The sequence below is a fragment of the Staurois parvus genome, unplaced genomic scaffold, assembly GCF_062004578.1.
Source record: "Staurois parvus isolate SC_StPar_1 unplaced genomic scaffold, SC_StPar_1.0 ptg000350l, whole genome shotgun sequence".
Classification (NCBI taxonomy): domain Eukaryota; kingdom Metazoa; phylum Chordata; class Amphibia; order Anura; family Ranidae; genus Staurois; species Staurois parvus.
This window is the reverse complement of record NW_028318146.1, coordinates 4,903,942-4,924,778: the sequence shown is the minus strand read 5'-3', so window position 1 is coordinate 4,924,778 and position 20,837 is coordinate 4,903,942. Positions and strand designations below refer to the sequence as shown.

The following is a 20,837-nucleotide window of genomic DNA, read 5'->3' as shown; positions in this document are numbered from 1 at the left end:
TCATTTTTATTTGGTGTGCGTTGGAAGAGGGGTAGTCTTATACGGCGAGTATAGCTCATGTTATATTTTAACAGGAAAAGTAGGGGGTCGTCTTATACGCCCAGTCGTCTTATACGCCGGAAAATACGGTAGTGCATTTTTGCTGTGTTTTTCAGAAAAATAAATATTAAAAAAAAAAAGCCCGCAAAAACCGTAATACAAAACGCACTGCGGAAATGGATCGAATGCAAACTGCATAGGTGTGCACCTAGCCTTAAGCCGGCCATGGACAGATCGAAAAATTGGATCCATCTATGGGCAGGCTGGTTGTACTAAAGGTGATTTATCAAAAGACTTGAATACAACCTGCCTATAGTTTGTTTTTTGTTTTTTTTGTCCCACCCCCTGTGATGGAAATGCAAAATCACGGTTCTATACGTGATTTTGCATAGAACGTCGGCCCTGTAGCAGTACATCTTCTACAGGGCAGACGGAAAGTGGTTAATTTCTGTTTTTTCTTATATTTCTACTTTAATATTTTCTCGTTCAAGTGACAAGAAAAAGAACAGAAGCTGGAAGGCAACATTTATGGCGTATTACTTGGATATGGGGCGCTATATACATCACTATGCCAAGCTGAAGGCTGCCTGGGAATCACTCAAGGAATATCTGAGTGAAAACTGCCCACGGATGATCGGCTCTCTAAAAGGTATACCTCCAAGCTGTACAAGAGATGGATAACAGGAGAATGGAGTGCAACTATCAATTACAATAATATATAACTAAGTGACAGGAATGTTTTATTTATTTTTTGTAGAGGATTCTTGGTTTTAGCTATAGGTAGAGCCAGGTGGGCTGAATTTTGTATGCTTAGCATAGAGTTCACAGCAAGATCTCCCTGCCATATTTCCCGACTCTGCTGCTGTTCACGTGGGAGGTTTGGGTGTCCCTGCTGATGTTTGTGTGGTTCAACTCCTTCTATTAACATTCTTTATAATATTCTATAGCAGGTATGGTGGAGGGTTCTTCATAAAGGACTCCTATCTAAACAATAAGTGACAAATAGGGATTTTGTCTAGAACAGATTCCATGTTTTACACCAAGAGGTCATCAAACTTTTCAAACAAAGGTTTACTGTCCTTTAAACATTAGGTGAGGTGGTAGGCATAAAAAATTTCCCTTTCAGTCAGGGGGGAGTAAATGATACCTCAGGTTTGATGGTTAGTGGAAGTAAAGAGAAAAATGACCTAGCAGCTTTAGTCAGTGGAAGTTGTTAAAAACACCTCATGGTTGGCGTCAGGGTAGGAATAGTGCCCCTTGGTTGGCATCAGGGTAGGAATAGTGCCCCTTGGTTGGCGTCAGGGTAGGAATAGTGCCCCTTGGTTGGCGTCAGGGTAGGAATAGTGCCCCTTGGTTGGCGTCAGGGTAGGAATAGTGCCCCTTGGTTGGCGTCAGGGTAGGAATAGTGCCCCTTGGTTGGCGTCAGGGTAGGAATAGTGCCCCTTGGTTGGCATCAGGGTAGGAATAGTGCCCCATGGTTGGCGTTGGGAGGAATAGTTCCCCATGGTTGGCGCCAGGGGAGGAATAGTTCCCCATGGTTGGCGCCAGGGGAGGAATTGGGCGCCAGGGGAGGACTAGTGCCCCATGGTTGGCGCCAGGGGAGGAATTTATTTCTTCAGTGCAAGTGTTAAGCATTACCCCTAGAATTAACAAATAATTATCTTGTTCCTTCCTCTTCCCTCAGATGCTTTGAGTTGACTTTTGGTCCTGCAATGTACTTGATGATGTCTTCACCTTTGAGAAAGGGCTTTGGGGGACTAGATGGAATGAGGGCAGCCTGCGCCACTTTAAGGGTTTTGTCCCTTTTTTTTTTTTTTTCTTCCTTTCGTGGTACTACACGGAAACTTCTTTGCCTCATATTCTATCCTCTTGCGATGTGCAATTCTAAATGCTACAAAGAATGAACACAAAATGCAGCACTTCTTTGGAGCATTGCACTTTGTGTCCAGGGCAGCTTGGTAACGCACTCACAAGGTGCAGGTCATTGGTACCCCGAGTTCACAGGAATAGGTTTAAGTCTTTAGGCAGCTTACAGCACAGTTAACTTGATACATGGGGTATCTTCTTTCTTCTTTTCTGTCTCGGTGAAAGAGTCCTGAATTCTGCAGAGAACAGCGCCACGTAATCCTGTGGTCTAGTTCTCTGAAGCATTCTGCTATTTCAAGGCAGCTTGATGAAGCACCCCCAATAGGCATGTATTTGATGCTCTGTGATCAGAGGAAGTGAGTTCCATTTGGCCCAGAAGATAACCACTTCTGGACCACAGATGTGAACTTGGAGGGCAATGCTGGAGCATAGAGAGGGTGAGAATTGAGTCTCAGGAGCCTAAACCAACATTTCTATTCTCTTGGGCAACTGTCACCTTAATGCAAATATCTGATGAATTGATTTGTAATTTATCTTTTCTTTTGTTGACCTTCTTGCGATGCTTTGGCAGCTGGGGTTCAGGAGGAAGATCTTGATGCAGTTGAAGAAAGGGTGGGCTGTAAACTTCCTGATGATTATCGCTGCTCGCTGCGAATTCACAATGGACAGAAGCTTGTGGTGCCTGGGTGAGTAATGGAGACCAAGTCTTGACAGCAGTTTCCTGATAGAGCATCAAGTGCTTTTGAATTAATCAGGAAGAAGGCAAAAAGCTTCACCTAATGTTGGTATGCATGGCATTTGAGAATGCTTTACTTATTTATGGCTGTGCCAGGGCAATCCTTTTTTTTTTTTTTTTTTCCAAGCCCACTTGTGTCTTCAAGGTAGGTAGTTAAAGGGTCTTTAACCGGAGAAAGGCAAAAGTTGGATCTGTGGTAGGGACCTTGTGGTGGGTAACTACTCTTGCTATGCCGACTCTAGCTTTTACACCCTGCCATGTTCAGATTGGCTATGAAGCCAGTACTGCAATAATGCAGCATGTTCCAGCTTTACCTTCTTCTGAGGTTACTGCAGCCTTGCCCATACAGATTGAAGTGATTAGCGGCTGTAGTACCACGCAGACAAAATATATAGTACCTGCAATTAAAGCGGAGCTCCACCCAAAAGGGGAAGTTCCGCTTTAATGTTTTGTCCCCTGCTCCCCATTAAGGATTGGCACCCGCTCCCACATCTGCTGTAATCGCCTAGGCGATCAGAAGTGGATATTGTCCTCCTCCCTCCCCATAGTCTTCTGGGACACATGACAGGTCCAAGATGATTACTGGGCCATTCACAAAGTGCAGCACTCCTCGCGCATGCGCAGTGGGCACCTGGCTGTGAAGCCGCAAGCTGTCACAGCCGGGTGCCCACACTGAAGATGCCGGCACCAGGGAGAGAAGATGGCCGGTGAAACAAGCGGTGGTGAGGACACTGCTGGACCGAGGGACAGGTAAAGTTGCTGTATTTTAAGTCATCAGCTACAGTTTTTGTAGCTGCTTTTATTTATTTATTTATTTTTAGGTGAAACTCTGCGTTAAGGAGAGATTGAGTGCACTTTTGGATTTTAGCTTGTTCGATGTGTCCTGGATTTCTTGAGCAGTTCATCGACTAATATATTACACAAGAAATGTTCTCTAACCTGTGCTGGTTGTTTTTTTGTTGCTCACGCCATGTTCCATGTTTCTTTTCTAGGCTAATGGGCAGCATGGCTCTGTCAAATCATTACCGGTCGGAGGACTTACTGGACATTGACACGGCAGCAGGCGGATTTCAGCGCAGGACAGGGCTCAACCAGTGCTTGCCTATCACCTTCTGTATCCACACTGGTCTCAGCCAGTACTTGGCACTGGCAGATGCGGAAGGACGAAATCGCAATGAAATCTTCTATCAGTGTCCGGTAAGGATCATTTTGCATGATTTGAATGCAAATATATTATTGGAGGTTAGAGAGGTAACGTGAATTAACGTATAATAGTTTCTGAAGACCATTGCTGGCAGTTCCATTGCCATTTTGTTAGTTTTACAGTACCTTCTGCATTTAGGTTACATCAGCACTTGCGATTATGGACTTTTTTACTTCGTATGTTAATGTGCTTGCTGTGGGTTATTTTAGACTTGAGCAATATGTGCTGTAAATGCAGATGGTAATACCCAATAATTCCTTCAACTGTGGTGAACCCATCAATCTAGAACATGGAGTGTTTGAAAGCATTTAGCACAAGAAGGTAGTGTGTCACTACACTCACATTTACAGTCCATGGGAAAACTGCAAAAATGTATTTCTCTTTATTGCTCCCACAGTAAAGGGTCAACTTATTCAAGTGATCTTTCAGTTTTTCTTATCCATTGAGGAAACCTTAAAAGATTTAGATGTAAAGCCCATCTCTGGGGAAAGTAAAAATCCTCCTTTGCATTGTGGAGGCTCCCGCACTTCAGGGTTTAAGTGCTCATTTACATATAGGGTACATAAAAAATAGAACTTTTACTTAACCAAACCCATGTTCTCCCATCAGGCAACACTGTTTTTTTTTCTCCCCTATACTTCAGGGGTGGACTGTTTCTCAGGACTTCATGGTCTGGCTTCTTGTTCCACCATCTTTAGGTGGCTCGGATGCACCATTTGTTTAGGTTTATGGTCTCCAGACTTGGGATCCCCTCCTGTTGAAGCTCACTTCACTTGGTCTGTAAGAGCCTCTTGGTTTTTTCTGCACCAGGCAACTGTTTCCAAGATTTTAAGACTGCCTGGTTTTCTGTTCACACGTTCTCTTAAGTTCTACCAACTGGACATTTTTGCCTCGCCTAATGCCAGTTTTGGGCGTAAGGGTATTAAGTTAGGTCGCCAGAGACCCTATGGGTTTGTAAAGGTTTAGGTGATTTAAAGCAGACTCATACCCTCTGGAAGACCCTGCTCCTTCAGTCTAAGTTTGTGCGCATGATGATCACAGTATGATGGGGTGTCACCTGAGTGCCATTATCACTTAGAAATTGTATTTTAGCAGACACATTAATTGACCATTAGTGCTCTTATGACCAAGGACCCTGGATTTGGTGCTGCAATAAGTGACCAATTTAACACAGTAGGTGGTATAAAAAGATCAGGGGCTTTTTGAGGGATTGGATTCCCTATAGTCTTTCTTATCTACCAAAAATGGTTGTTTAAAATAGACTATCCATTTGATATCAGGTAAGTAATGACTTGATTGATGAGGCAGGGGACATAATCAAAAAGTAGAAAAACTGTTACTAAAAAAAAAAACTTGAGACCTAGAACAGGGTTAATCAAGTTTCTCTTCACAGGCATATGGTAGTACTCAAACCAGGCAGCACAGTGGCCAAATGGGTAGCACTTCTGCCTGGCAGTACTAGGGTCATTGGTTTGAATTCCAACCACGGCACCACCTGCCTGGAGTTTGCATGTTCTCCCTTTGCCTTCGTGGGTTTCCTCTGGGTACTCTGGTTTCCTCCCACACTCCAAAGACATGCTGGCCGGTTAATTGGATCCTGTCTAAATTGTCCCTAGTATGTGTATGTATGAATGTGAGTTAGGAACCTTAGATTGTACGCCCCTTGAGGGTTCCACAGGGACTGATGTGAATATAAAATGCAAACAAGTTTTCTATGGAGGGGTGAGATTTTCCTATGTTGTTTCCCCAGCTGTTATTTGTCTACATTATGGAGACTGTATTGGGGGAATGATGCCATCATTTTATTTTTGTCATGGCTGTAGTGTTTAGGGAAGAGTTGTGTGTTCTGAAGTTATGTTGCCACTAGAGTCCTCAGCTGATATGAGAAGTATATGGTTGATTTATAAGTCATTGTCAAGTGAAATAGTCAATTATACTAATGCTCAATCTGCAAATACAGTTCAAATGTGCAAGGGACAACCAAGTAAAAAAAATGAATGTGGTCAAATGTCATTGAATCTGAAGTGTAAGTTCTTGTGTTCTGTATTTTAGGACCAGACGGCACATAATCCAGCTGCCCTGGACATGTTCATCACGGGTGAGATATGATGTTTCTGGTTCTAATTTAGAGGGGTACTTTAAATTGTACAACGGGTGCTTTTAAGACCAGACTTGGCCAATGTGTATTTCAGTTCTATACTTATTTGAAGAGTGCCTCACAATCCTTTTGTAATAGCCAGCAGTCGGATTCTAATTTCTTTCAGCAAGATACTTATGAATGTTTGTCCTCCTGCCACTGGGATAGGGTCATGAGGGTTGTAACTGGTGTTGTTCCCTTATTGGACAGCTTGGTCCAAAGTTTCAGTAAAACAGCCATGTCTCCTATTTCTACTGTGCAGCTCCTTTGCTAACCCAAAGCCCCCCCCCCCCCAACCATTATTTTAACCACTTGCCCTCCAGAGGATTTACCTCCCTTCCTGATCAGGCCTTTTTTGCGATACGGCGCTGCGTTACTTTAACTGGCAATTGCACGGTCATGCAACGCTGTGCATAGATTGAATGTGTGTCCTTTTTCCCCCAACAAATAGAGCTTATAAACAAAAAAAAGACTGACAATTTTGAAAAAAAATAAATATTTTTTACTTTTTGCTATAAAACATATCCAGTAAAAATTTTTAAAAAGCAAATTTCGTAATAAATTTAGGCCAAAAATGTATTCTGCTGCACGTCATTGCTAAAAGAAAATCCCCATACGTGTAAATTAATTGGTTTACATGAAAGTTATAGCGACTACAAATGGCGGTGTATATATACTGGAATTTTTTAATATTTTTTTTTTTATATACTAGAAATGGTGGCGATCAACGACTCAGTAATCAGTGCTAATAAAAAGCAGTGACACTTTACTAATGACACTGGGCAGGAAGGGGTTAACTCTTGGGCGATCAAAAGGTTAACTGTGTGCTGTGTGTGTTTTACTAAGGAGACGTGCTCCTTTGTATTGTTCTGCTGTGCAGAGAAATACAAAGCCGCATGTCCTTGCTGGCAGGAGAGAGACCTGTGTTGTTTACACACAGGTCTCTTCCTTGTCAGCTTTAGACTGTGATCGCCGGGTGCCGGCGGGGAATCTCTGGGCATGACTCGGTGATTGATATCCCTAGCCGCCAATGGCATTGTGGGTAGGGATTTTGCACAGCCTTGCCACCCTGTAGCAGTATTTCTACTATAGGGTGGCTGGCAAGCGGTTAAAAAAAAATCCTCTTATACGTGCCTTAAATTGAGCAGTTGTCTTGCTGGTCATGTGACATCCTTGGGTTTTCTGGCCTTAAATTCTGCAAAGAGCTATTCCCTGTTTTACTGTAATCCCAGACCAAGGTGGTAATGATCCCCCAGAAGGTGTGTCCATGATACCCTGGGCTTACAGGAAGTTGTTTGAATTTTCATTGAACTTGGAAGAGAGCTAGTGGCGGAGCAGAGTTCCTGCGAGTATTTCTATTTTTTGGGGTTTTTTTTCTATTTCTTGTATTCTTTGTCAGCTTTAACCCCTTCCCGCCGGCGCCTCCCAGCCCTTTAAGAGATTCAGAAGCCGGGAGGGGTTTAGGGATCATGTGACCGCCGTGACGCGTCGTCACGGCGATGACATGATCGGAAAAGGTCCCGATCGAAAGAGCAGACCGGGATCTTACCGTGAGTACCGGACATGTCTGCTGGGAGCACGCAGGGCGCGCTCTCAGCACATATGTTTTTTCTTACCTGAACGCAAATGTGCGGCCGCTCGGCGTCTAGGCCCAGACGCCGGGAGACCACACATTTGTGTGCGGCCGGCGTAAAGGGGTTAAACATGTTCCACTTTCTTGTATAGTTGTGCACATGTATTTATGAAAAGAGCAAAAAAATTTGACTTTAAACCATTATGGTTTCCCTTTTAGTTGTGAGTTGAGGAGAGTATTAGGCATTGTCGGCTTTTTATTAGGCTTATGAGACTAATTGCCAATCTTGCCTATTTTCTCCATATCAGGTACCTCCTTCTCGCAGTGGTTCATCACCTATGTGGAGCGTGTGGTGTCATGTGACTACCCCATCATCAGGGACCAGATCTTCAGGTAGCATGGACACAATGCATATCTTACCGTATTCAATCATGTGGGATCAGATGGGAATGCTGGCAATCCAGAGCCCCTTAATTTATAGTGGAATATTGGTATACATTGCAAATTTTAGAGGCCTTCATAAGGTGCGAACTCTGTTTTGGGTAGAGTTGTGCTGCCACTTGCTGTCTGTGTGTGTGTGTATGTATAATATATATATATATATATACAGACACACATATATGGTTTTTTGGAAGAAGCAGGGTGATTTTGTGTCTGGTTACCATTACTGCATATTGTGCTTGGAATATTTAAACTGGGGGGATTACTAAAACTGGAGCACTCAGAATCTGGTGCAGCTGTGCATGGCAGCCAATCAGCTGCTAACTTCAGTTTGTTCAGTTGGGTTTTGACAATAAAACCTGGAAGCTGATTGGTTTCTATGTAGAACTGCACCAGATTTTGAACTCTCCAGGTTTAAATCGACCCCAAAGACTCCTGTACTTGGGAGCCTGTCCTTGTGTATGGGGTGCTTTTAACAATATATTTTTTTTTTCCTCCCAGGTATGAACATGACAAGGACTGTGTGGCCACTACTGATGAGATCTCAGTGTCAGTCTCCACTTCCTTCCTCCCTGAGCTGAGCTCTATCCACCCACCGCACTTCTTCTTCACCTACAGAATCAAGTAAGTGTGAACCGCGCTGATCATTTAAAAAAAGCACAGGTAATATGATTGTGTTAAAGTGGTATTAAGCTAAAAATATATTCTATTGCAACCTACCAATCCTCATATGTGGTAGCTGCATTCGTTTTTTTTTAGGCATTTTTACCGCTCTGTTTTCACAGGTGATCTGGCCACGAACACCTCCAGTATTAGAGTGCCTACAATCTGAAAGAAAAGGGCAACAGAGACACCTTTTGGATGGCAGCATTGTCCATCTGTGGGGTGGGTGGTGGTAGATTCACAGATTTAAATACACTAACAAATTGAAGGCGAACGCTATCTCAGGCTTTTTAAGCAGTTACAGCAACAGTGTATTTCCTTTTGGAATAAAGGTTTTACTTACATGATTAAAAACTGGCTATTGTATGCAGCCTTGCCAGTGTTAAATGGTTTGTCTCAACCCTTTTACTGCTACATCTGCAGGACGGCTAGTTCTGTTGAAAAATAAACGTACTGGCAGGATCACCAGCTGAAAATAAAGGAAAGCGGACCCAGAAAGGAAAATGAATGCAACTGTAAACTACAGTATAATAAATGCTTGATTTTGGGTTTAATGCTTGAGGGCCAACCCCTGGTTGGGCACATTCCCCCCTCCGCCTGTTAGCCCTATAATAATAAAAATCTGTCCAGTCCTGTAACATCACAAGTCTCTTCCTCCTTTTTTCGTCCTTTGTGGTAGGAGATCCTGAATGCTGCAGACACTGCCACTTCCTCACAACATTCTTTTCTGTTGGGTTGATTGATCCATTGGGCATGCAGGGTTCAAAGTCTGAGATATGATATTTCATCATAGGTGTCTTCTTTTTACTTTTGAAGGGCAATGAATAATTTTCTTTTCCCTACAAAGCTGGAGTTGGGCTTTGCGATCATAATGAGCTGCCTCCTTTTAGTTCTTTATTCTGCCTCAAGTTAAAAATCAAACCACTCTCAGTTCTGGTTGTCTCCTGGGAGGTCCTTTAACTAGGACTGCAAGCTGCTAGTCATGGTTCATCCAGGCAAAAAGGACCACGGAGGTTATTAGTAATTGGTATTAGTAAATCGTTATTAGTTGGTAATGGTACATACATTCTTTAATATAAATCTGTTGGCTGTGTTACTGAGTTCCTGGCAATGCCTGGTCACACTCCCTCCCACTGAAGTGTCTGTGCCAACATGCATTGCACTGGAATGGTCCTCTGTTGTCACCATCAGACCTGTCCTGTTAAATGCTGTAGACAGGAAGTGGCCACAGGAGATCAGCAGCCTTGACAACAAAGTATAAAAGAAAGGTGAAGATGGTGATACGTACTAGTGCTTGAGAAAACTAAATGTCATTCATGGGATTTCCCTGTACTTTAACATTTGTACAGAAGGATGCAAATTATGCTGTCGACATGATAAACAATATGTGCTTGTCTGTAAATATTTAACCTGCCAGACAATATTATCTGCCTTTTCTCTTCACCTCCAGATTGCAAATGGCCAAAGATGCTTTACCAGAGAAGGCATGTCAGTTGGATAGCCGCTACTGGAGAATAACCAATGCCAAAGGGCACGTGGAAGAGGTGCAAGGCCCCGGAGTAGTAGGTGAGGGTCTGAAATTTGCATAATTTGTCCACACCTGTCCTGTGTTTATATTAGAGTTCAGGCTTATACAAAATTTTTTTTAAATTAAATATATATATATACACACACCGTATTTTTCGCTCCATAAGACGCACTTTTTTCCCCCCAAAAAATGCGGGGGGATATGTCTGTATGGCTTATGCAGCAAGTATGAAGCGGCCGGCCCAGTATTCCCCCCGTCATCACCGTCGCGTTAGAATACCGGTCTGTCCGCTCAGTTCTGTGCAGCAGAACCTGCTCCTCAATCCTACCTGTTCCTTGGTCCACCAGTGTCCTCACCAGCCGCCTTTTCTCCTTGGCGCTGGCATCTTTATTGTGGGTACCCGGCTGTGATAGCTGCGCATGTGTGAGAAGCGCTGCGCTTTATGAATGGCCCCGTAGTCTTCTGGGACCTGTCCTGTATCCCAGAAGACTACGGGGAGAAAGGCGATTGCAGCGGAAGTGGGGGCGGGTACCTCTCAAATTCGGGTACTTGCCCTCCCCGGTCCCCAAAGGTCCGCAGTCTCTGTTCATCTCCTGTACTATCGCCGCAGTCTCTGGTCATCTCCTGTACTGTGTCCGCAGTCTCTGGTCATCGCCTGTACTGTGTCCGCAGTCTCTGGTCATCTCCTGTACTATGTCCGCAGTCTCTGGTCATCTCCTGTACTGTGTCCGCAGTCTCTGGTCATCCCTGTACTGTCCGCAGTCTCTGGTCATCGCCTGTACTGTGTCCGCAGTCTCTGGTCATCGCCTGTACTGTGTCCGCAGTCTCTGGTCATCGCCTGTACTGTGTCCGCAGTCTCTGGTCATCGCCTGTACTGTGTCCGCAGTCTCTGGTCATCGCCTGTACTGTGTCCGCAGTCTCTGGTCATCGCCTGTACTGTGTCCGCAGTCTCTGGTCATCGCCTGTACTGTGTCCGCAGTCTCTGGTCATCGCCTGTACTGTGTCCGCAGTCTCTGGTCATCGCCTGTACTGTGTCCGCAGTCTCTGGTCATCGCCTGTACTGTGTCCGCAGTCTCTGGTCATCGCCTGTACTGTGTCCGCAGTCTCTGGTCATCGCCTGTACTGTGTCCGCAGTCTCTGGTCATCGCCTGTACTGTGTCCGCAGTCTCTGGTCATCGCCTGTACTGTGTCCGCAGTCTCTGGTCATCGCCTGTACTGTGTCCGCAGTCTCTGGTCATCGCCTGTACTGTGTCCGCAGTCTCTGGTCATCGCCTGTACTGTGTCCGCAGTCTCTGGTCATCGCCTGTACTGTGTCCGCAGTCTCTGGTCATCGCCTGTACTGTGTCCGCAGTCTCTGGTCATCGCCTGTACTGTGTCCGCAGTCTCTGGTCATCCCCTGTACTGTGTCCGCAGTCTCTGGTCATCCCCTGTACTGTGTCCGCAGTCTCTGGTCATCCCCTGTACTGTGTCTGCAGTCCATTGGTTTAGAATGTGTTTTTCTTGTTTTCCTCCTCTAAAACCTAGATGCGTCTTGTGGTCAGGTGCGTCTTCTGGAGCGAAAAAGTGTGTGTGTGTGTGTGTTACCATGCACACCTCTACCAGGTTTTGTGCATCAGTTTTAGTAAACCTCCCCTATAGTGTTACAGTTAAAAAGATCCTGTGCTGTCCCCATGAAAGGAAAAGCAACAATACCTGCTGTATGGGTACCTTCTATGCATAAGCTGTATTAAGTTCCATGAGATCACATGGCCAAACACAGAATGCATGGCAGTGTCCCTGAGTTCTGTGCTGTTTCCACATCTCCGTTTCTGTTGCGAAGACTTGTCACTGCATTGATTGATTTGGCATGCTCTGCTTTATTGTACATATTACACAAGGGCAGTAAAGGCAGGGGGTAGTGGCAGCATGTCTATGCTTCTATCCTGGAGGAGGTGGTTGGGGGCTGCAGCCCCACATCTTTCTTCTAGGTTTAAAGAAACCATTTCTTGGACGCAACATGGAGGCTATCTTTGTGAATTTCTCATTCTGAGATCGGTTGCTTGACTGTCATGCTGAACGTCTGGTTTCGTTAACTAGCCCAGGACTTCCTTTTTGCCTAAAGTGATTTCTGCTTTTCACCTCTCCCATCCCTCTTCATTCTTCCATCCCTCTGTCTGGCTGCAGTTCTCCAAAAGGAAATTTCCCTCCATTGTCTGGATGTGATTTGGCAATGAGGATCTTTCAGCCACTGATTCTTTCAGGAAGATTGATTCCTTTTTTGACATCCTGGATGGGCCCCATAAGGGTGCTGTTGGAGTCTACTTGCTGATTTGCTGACCCATCAGTTTGACTGCTTTTGGATGTCCCAAAGGTTAATGACTTTTCATGTCCTTCAATAGATGAAAGAAAATAGAATTTTTGTACTCGCCATAAAGTGCCTTTCTTGGAGTTCAGTGAGGGACACAGGTCACACTCCTTATGGTCAAGCTTTTGGTACATCACGCTTGTAGTAGGAGCGGGTCCTGGGCTGGCCTACTTTTTTCATTTTTTTTCCAGTGGTCAGTCAACTTGTAGGCAGCAGTATAACCTTTAATGGACTTGAAAATAAGGATTTTACAGTGAGTGCAAAAATCTTGTTACATACAACTAGCATATGTACCTCAGTCTGTATGTATATCATCCCTTCTCATTCCTGCAAAGCTATGCTCAGACCAGTAGGGAGGAATAGCACTTAGAGCCATTCAGCCTTTTCTGCATTGCAGTTTTTGATAGGAAGACCATGTAGAATGGCAGTGTTCAAAATCTATCAGTTTGCTGCTGCTCCTTCATTGCCTAATTAGCAGGCCGCAAGTGGGGAGGTGCCCCCTCTGAATCCCTTACCTCTTGACATAGAAAATCTCATCATTGTGGTATTTGTATAAATCACAAAAGTGGCCAGACAGAGTTATAAATATATTGGCAGTTAAAACCATTAATTTATTTGTATTTAGCGTTTTGCCTGGAGTTCAGTTTTCCAGGATTTTGTTCTATTTATGCAATAAGTTAATCTAATGCCTTTGATTTGTACCTGCAGGAGATTACCCCATTCTGAGATCAGGTCAGACATACGAGTATACAAGCTGCACAACATTCTCAACAACCTCTGGCTATATGGAGGGTTATTACACATTCCACCGGCTGGACAAGAAGAGCGAGGTCTTCAATGTAACCATTCCTCGTTTCCATATGAAATGTCCTACGTTTCGAGTGTCTAACATTGCTACAGTAAAAGTATGTTGAACATTTTGAGTTTTTCTGATTTAATCGAAATGTAGATAAAAGATAGTTGTAGTTGGAAATGTTGAAAACATTTTAAATTATAAATGTGGCTTCCTCTGTTGAGTGTCTGGAGAATACCTTGGGAACATAAGGGAAGTGGGGCCTACAGCAGTGGTCAGTGGTAAAATTGACCCTTTTATGGCTGTAGTCAGTTATTAGGTTGGCCCCCTAGTAGCAGTGGAGAATAGTAAAATTGGCCACCTTGCGGCAGTGGACAAGCGGGGAAGTTGGCTGCCTTGCGCCAGTGGACAAGCGGGGAAATTGGCCGCCTTGCGGCAGTGGACAGGCGGGGAAGTTGGCCGCCTTGCGGCAGTGGACAGGCGGGGAAGTTGGCCGCCTTGCGGCAGTGGACAGGCGGGGAAGTTGGCCGCCTTGCGGCAGTGGACAGGCGGGGAAGTTGGCCGCCTTGCGGCAGTGGACAGGCGGGGAAGTTGGCCGCCTTGCGGCAGTGGACAGGCGGGGAAGTTGGCCGCCTTGCGGCAGTGGACAGGCGGGGAAGTTGGCCGCCTTGCGGCAGTGGACAGGCGGGGAAGTTGGCCGCCTTGCGGCAGTGGACAGGCGGGGAAGTTGGCCGCCTTGCGGCAGTGGACAGGCGGGGAAGTTGGCCGCCTTGCGGCAGTGGACAGGCGGGGAAGTTGACTCCAGCCCTGCTAGTGACCACTGGGGAGCAAACTAAATCATACATTGGTGTTCAGTAATTACTTATTTTCGCTGTCTCCCACCTCCTGAGTTTCTGATGATTGACCTTGTGCCACAACTATGCAGGCTGCATTGGACAAGATAAATTCTTTTTACAGCATCTGAAATGTGAAAACACATTTGCAACAGTTTAAGCACAACTTAAAATATATAAAGGAATGCGCTAAATACCAAATCACATGAAAATGCAGATAAATGCATAAATAATATAAAAAAATATATTTATAAATGTCCGTAATTCATATATAAGTCCAAACACCAAAATAAGTGATTAAAAAATCTCTTAAACAAGAAAAAAAAACGTGTAGCAAAATCCACCACCGAATGAAATGGGTAAACTCACCAGAGCTATTTGTTGATCAAATTATAAATCAGCAAAAATAGCACTTGCTCTGGGAGCGATGATCTGTTGGAGTATCCAGGAGCAATAGACTGCAATCAGCCAAATCAGCACACATGGAACAGCTTTAACTGCAAGTGGTCCTCATACCTTCATAACTTTGGAAATGCTCGGGGAATCAAAGAAGAGTATCATGGTGCAGTATATTAAAAGGATAATTTTTATTGTAGCCTAAAATATGCACTCACAAGAAAGGTGTCCAACCGACACCAGCAATAACAGCAATATCAGTCTCAAAAAGCTAAAGCAGGGACGAGCCTCGCTCACTGCGATCGCAGCCGACAGTCTCGAGGAGCGTCCTGACGTCCCATGCACTAAGCCCCTCCCTACGCGTTTCGTCATTCGCCCCTTGAAGCCGTCGGATGATGAAACGCATAGGGCGGGGCTTAGTGGATGGGACGTCAGGACGCTCCTCGAGACTGTCGGCTGTGATCGCGGTGAGCGAGGCTTGTCCCTGCTTTAACTTTTTGAGACTGTTATTGCTGGTGTCGGTTGGACACCTTTTCATGTGAGTGCATATTTTAGGCTACAATAAAAATTATCCTTCTTTTAATATACTGCACCATGATACTCTTCTTTGATTCCCCGAGCATTTCCAAAGTTACGAAGGCATGATGACCACTTGCAGTTAAAGCTGTTCCATGTGTGCTGATTTGGCTGATTGCAGTCTATTGCTCCTGGATACTCCAACAGATCATCTCTCCCAGAGCAATTGCTATTTTTGCTGATTTATAATTTGATCAGCAAATAGCTCTGGTGAGTTTACCCATTTCATTCGTTGGTGGATTTTGCTACACAGTGTTTTTTCTTGTTTAAGAGATTTTTTTAATCACTCATTTTGGTGTTTGGACTTATGAATTACGGACATTTATACATTTTTTTTATTTATGTATTTATCTGCATTTTCATGTGATTTGGTATTTAGCGTATTCCTTTTATATATTTTTGTCACTTACCTTTTCTTTGTTTAGGTTTGCAGCTTTATATATAATATATTGGCGCTGTGTCTATATATTTTACACCTAAGCACAACTTAGCCTTTCAATGTCGTGATAACTTTCTATTATACAATCTATCCTCCAGGGGGAATTGTACAAATTATAGATATTCTTACCGTTAACACCACCTGCTCTAATGGCTTGCATATAATGACTGAATATTGGCACCCTTTCCATTCATTTAGGAACCTTTCTGTAGGGTTGCTTTTTTTTCTGTGTTTATCTGGGCAAACCTCAATGACTAGGAGTTTCAGTCCGTAACAGGTGCCAAGTTCATGTGTTTCCCAGTAAGCTTACAGAGACTCCTTGTACAACTATACAGGTTGCCATATACATCCCGTTGACACTGCATACCAAACTCTGCATTGGGATTATTATTGCATTGAGTTGTCATTGAAGACTAGCATTTGGTCATTTTGGGTGCATAAGACCTAAAGTGCTCTTTTCTGGTTTACAGCATGAAAGAGAGAGCTGCAATGATTGCGTCCTAGAAGACTACGACCCTGATGACAGTGATGACTTTGATGATGAAGAGAGGAGGCGAGTCTTCAATATGCCCAACCCCCCAGTCCACTGCCCACGCTTCACCTGAATGGCTAATAGCGGCTCAGAAAGAGCGCCTTATGCAGGATTTCACTCATCTTTGTTGAAGGGATATTGGACAAATGCCTTGCGTATTATCAACATGGCCAATTTTTTGCTTTTTGTGTCCTTTTTTGCATTTTCTTTACATAGGGCAGGCTGTACATAAGGATAAGGTTTCCCCATCAGTGAAGGAGATGTACAGGCGTGTGATGGGTCCCAGGTGAACATGTGATGTGCTTTACCTTACAGTTCTTTATAACCACTGTGGAACATGAAGGCGGTGCTTCTGTCTTCTACTGCCCTGCTCTTCGCATTTATGTCTATTAAGTAATCAACCTGTCCTATTATGAGAATTTTTACAAAACATCTCTTAACTACTTTCAGGCACTTTGTATTTCCTGTAAGTACCTATACTACTTCATGAATCATTTTTTTTTTGAGAGCCGCCTGATCCAAGAAACACAATATGCTAAGGCCGCACTAATCTGCTATAACCCAGAAGCCTCACTATCCATTCACACTGAGCTCTGCCAAGATCTAAGCCATTCAGCAATTATATGCAAGCACCTAATCGGCTAGCAGAGCTGTTCACATCCCGATTGTTGACTAAGAACACTGTATTGAAGCTGAAATCTAGACCTCTCTATTGTACACCAGGGTTTCACATCTGTTCTGGTGCTAGTTGGGACATGAAGCTGTGGTTTCACTCCCAGATGCACTGTGGCTGCCATTGTTGACTGTCTTGCAGATCCAGTGGCTTCAGTGCTTGAGTCACTAATTTGTAAAGATTATGCAGATAAGGCTTTACTGCTTGTATTGTTGTTCTGCGTCAGGGACTAGGCATTGAAGTGGATCGGCATGGCGGCCATGCAGCTAGTATTAAGAGGAGAGGTCTGAAGTGGCAGGCCTTGTTGTTTCTCTCTGTGCAGGTTTCTTCAGAGGCTATGATAAACTTCCCTACGCAGGGCAAAGTGACTGTCTCTGTAAAGGCTCATCGACCCAATTGTATGTACCATGCAAGCACTCCCTCCATGCTGCTTTCTTCATTGTAGTTTGTGACACCACCTTGTGCTTCTGGGTTTAGGGAAGCCCTTATGTCACTTGGCCATGTGACGATGCTCTGTCTTGTAGACAATTTCTAGGCCCAATCGTTGTCACATGACCAAATGATGTCGCTGCTTCTCAGACTAGCTACAGCACAGATTTCAGTGCTGGCTGTAACAAAGAAATTAACAAGGGAGTGCATGCAAAGTGAGTATTGGAGCTGTGGACAGACACTGTCACTTTGCCTTGCGTGGGCACATGTCTCTTTATGAAATTCCACAATTAGGTTTAAACGCTAGGAGGTTCACCTTTAGGAACATGCTACATGTTACTCCTGCAATAATGGTGTAACATGTTCCTGAGCTCCCTCACTGGGACAATGCGTGGGGTTCTTCTCCCCCACAGACTTTGTCACATTTATAACTGGAGCGGCTGTACAGGACTGCTAATTATTACATTGGTTATTATTATTATTACATTGACACTTCCTCCAGCTCTTCAATTTACAGTCCATCCAGCGGTATGGACAGAGAGCTGTAGGAAGTGTTTGCAGGTGCCTGACATTGCACCCAAGATCCACTGATCACAGGTGCAGTGCTTTGTTGGCTCCCGTGACAAGAAATAATAAATGCATTTTTTCCTGCAAATATGTGCATTCATTTATTTTTTCATAATGGTAAACTTAACCTTTAAAATATGTTAGTGGTTGTAAAGCTAGAAGGTTTTTTTTACCTTTTTTTAAAGCATTTTCTGCATTAAGATAGAAAACCTTCTGTGTGCAGGTCTCCCCTGCGCTCGCCCTTATACTTATCTGCGCCTGATGTCAATCCAGAAGCTGTGCAAGAGAGCAGCGGCTCTCTCCAATCTCTCCTTCCTCATAGGCTCAGAGACACCAGTGGGAGCCATAGACTCCTGCTGCTGTCAGTCACAGCCAGTGGGCAGGGCAGAGCTGTGCTGTGTGTCGATGGACACTGAGTGCGGCTTGGGAGCGAGCCCTCACGAGTGCCTATATCGAGCAGCTTGCTGTGGGGGCCCTCAGCAGGGGGAGGAGCTAGGAGTGCCAGCGGGGGACCTGAGAAGAGGGGGAACGGGGCTGCTCTGTGCAAAACTATTGCACAGAGCAGGGAAGTGTCACGTGTTAATTTTTTAGAAATAAAAGTGATTGTAAACCTACAGTTTTAAGAACCACTTTCCATCCATGTTATTATAACAAAGCCCTTTAACTTTATAACTTGCTAAGGGGGTTAAAGAGCTTATGGAGGTCCTGGAACTTCCTGGCAACTCATTTGTTACCAAGCGGCACCTGAACATCCAAGGCCTTGAATCTGGGGGCAAGAACTACAATATTGGAGGAAGCAGGCTGTGTAAGTGAAGCAGTCTTGTGCTTACCTTTTTTAAGGTATGCAGTTAATTTCATTCATAAGCTATAAACCCATATTTTTCTAGAATTTGTGAATGTTTGTTTTTTTTTTTTTTGTTTTTTTTTTTTTATTACATCAGTAAATGAATGCTTGGTTCTTTTCAGTTTAAACAAATGGATGTCCAAGATATCCCTTTTCATTTCCCTTCGTACCTTTATTATTTCTAAAGTAATCTTTTTGGTGTGCAATTTCAGTTTGACTCAGAAATGGGTGTTAGGCTCTTTAGAAGAAAAAAAAATGTCTTTGTTAAGAATTTAGTTTTATTTACGTTGAGCATTTGCATATTGTAGTGCAACACTGAAGCAAAACTGGTTTAAAGTCCACTTCCAGTAGACTGTTCGTGGTTTTACACGGCCAGGGTTTAAAGCCCTGGTACCCAACCTGCGACCCCTTGGTATATGATGGGCAGCCCTCGGACCTCAGCAGTCTGTAGTGGGAACAGTGATTATGGTAATATCATCAATCTCTACTAGCCTCATGTAACATGTTCCCAGTTTCATATTGTCTTCTGCTGCACATGCTCACTTAAAAATGTAGAATTTCTGCACTCTGACCCTCCTTTCCTTTTTTATTAGGTCTGCCAATTCTCTGAAGCGTTACATATATTGAATAATTACGTATGGTCTTTTGGTGATGTCAGGGGCTGCATTTGAGGCCCCCTTGAGCTCATAAGTTGACAACCACTCATTTTATAGTGCAAATCTTAATGCAGCGCCACCCCCCAGAGTTCCCCTTCAACCCCTGGAAAGTTCTCCCAGTATTATTCTATACTCTTATTTTTTTTTTTTTTTATACTTGTCTTTTTTTTTTTTCTCTCCAGGCTGGGTCAGTGGTCATCAACTAGTAGGGAGTCTCAGCTCTGGTCCCTGATATTATTACAGGGCCACACATAATGTTCTATATATGTAATGGAGTCAAAGTCTGCAGACATACTAGAGGAACTCTGATGGTCAGACTGGAAATATGCTACAGTGGACAGTGAGAGATTGGGGTCTTATTACCTGAGGCTAATATAGATCACTGCTATTACCACTTTAGAAATCAATGCTGCCACTCCCATTACTAAGTGCTGGGGTCCAAGGGCCATACAACCAGCATCGGAGGGCCAGGGATTAGGGCCTCTTTGGTCTTCGCCCAGCAAATATGATAGAGAGTGGTTGCTATCTGCATCATTACATAATAAATTCTGGGTGTTATTCAACCTGGATGTCTGAGGATATCGAGTGGTGAAAATAAAGTACTGCGGAGGACAGCTCCAGATTAAAAGTGAGTATTGCAGCCACACTTACTCTTATTACCTCATCCAAAGGGAGACGTGAAAAAGAAAATTATTCCTCAATTGGGCTTTAAAAAAAGTACCTGAACTCATAAAAGGCAGCTAATGTTTTGCCTCTAGTGCTCCATCTACTGCATCAGGTCAAACACAGATGAGGTCAAGCATACGGATAAGGACCAGCTTGGCTTTGTACAGATCAGACCACATCACAAGCTCCTACCAAAATCAGGAGGCTAATGCTGCCACCATAGCTAAAGGTTTAGTATTCGTTAAGGCTTCTCTGGTATGGGGCCCTTGTCCTGCTAACCTGGAGTTTATGCTTTAAGTGGACATTTCCTGAAACCAGAAGTTTTTGAACTCTTAATTCATATATTTGTGGCAATTTTTTTTTTACATGTATTTTGATATAGTTGCAATGTTTTTTTTGTCATACCTGTTCGCTTTACTTCAGAGTAACATGGAGTTTACAAAGCAAATGTTCAGAACTCTGTATTCCAAAAAAAGCCAAAGCAGCCTTCTTTTTTTTTTTTTTTTTTTTTTTTTTTTTTTTTTTTTTTATATACTGAATCGATATTTGCAGTGATTTTTCCATATCCTGTGAATATTGGCTGATGCTTCAAAATGGCTGCGATTAAACATTTACATCCTACAACGCTGCTGCTGCAATCTGGTGGAAGAGGTACATGTATCCTGGTTGCCAAGGCCTATCTCATCCTTTTATTAAGCTATTCAGCTTCTGGCCTTGTAAAGGTGCATATGTCCTCTGCTGTGTATATCCGATCAGAAACTTTCAATAACACAGCTTTCTGCAAATTTAGGCTTGTGTGTAAAAATTGCAATTTTTCTTAATTTATATAACCTAATTTTATGATATTGAATACAGTAAATAATGTTTGTTTAAAACAAATTAAAAAAGATTTAAGAACAAAA

At 43.7% G+C, this 20,837-nt stretch overlaps 1 protein-coding gene across 1 annotated transcript in view; it reads left to right on the top strand.

Moving 5' to 3' along the window:
• The window catches only part of FBXO3 (F-box protein 3), a 40,141-nt gene extending 19,304 nt beyond the window's left edge, over positions 1–20,837 (top strand). The window contains exons 3-11 of the mRNA XM_089684613.1: positions 531–688; positions 2,477–2,591; positions 3,634–3,838; positions 5,898–5,943; positions 7,864–7,948; positions 8,498–8,620; positions 10,110–10,225; positions 13,240–13,436; positions 16,039–20,837. Of these exons, the coding sequence (XP_089540739.1) occupies positions 531–688; positions 2,477–2,591; positions 3,634–3,838; positions 5,898–5,943; positions 7,864–7,948; positions 8,498–8,620; positions 10,110–10,225; positions 13,240–13,436; positions 16,039–16,173 (1,180 nt within the window). The 3' untranslated portion in view covers positions 16,174–20,837. The remainder of the gene's footprint in view (positions 1–530; positions 689–2,476; positions 2,592–3,633; positions 3,839–5,897; positions 5,944–7,863; positions 7,949–8,497; positions 8,621–10,109; positions 10,226–13,239; positions 13,437–16,038) is intronic.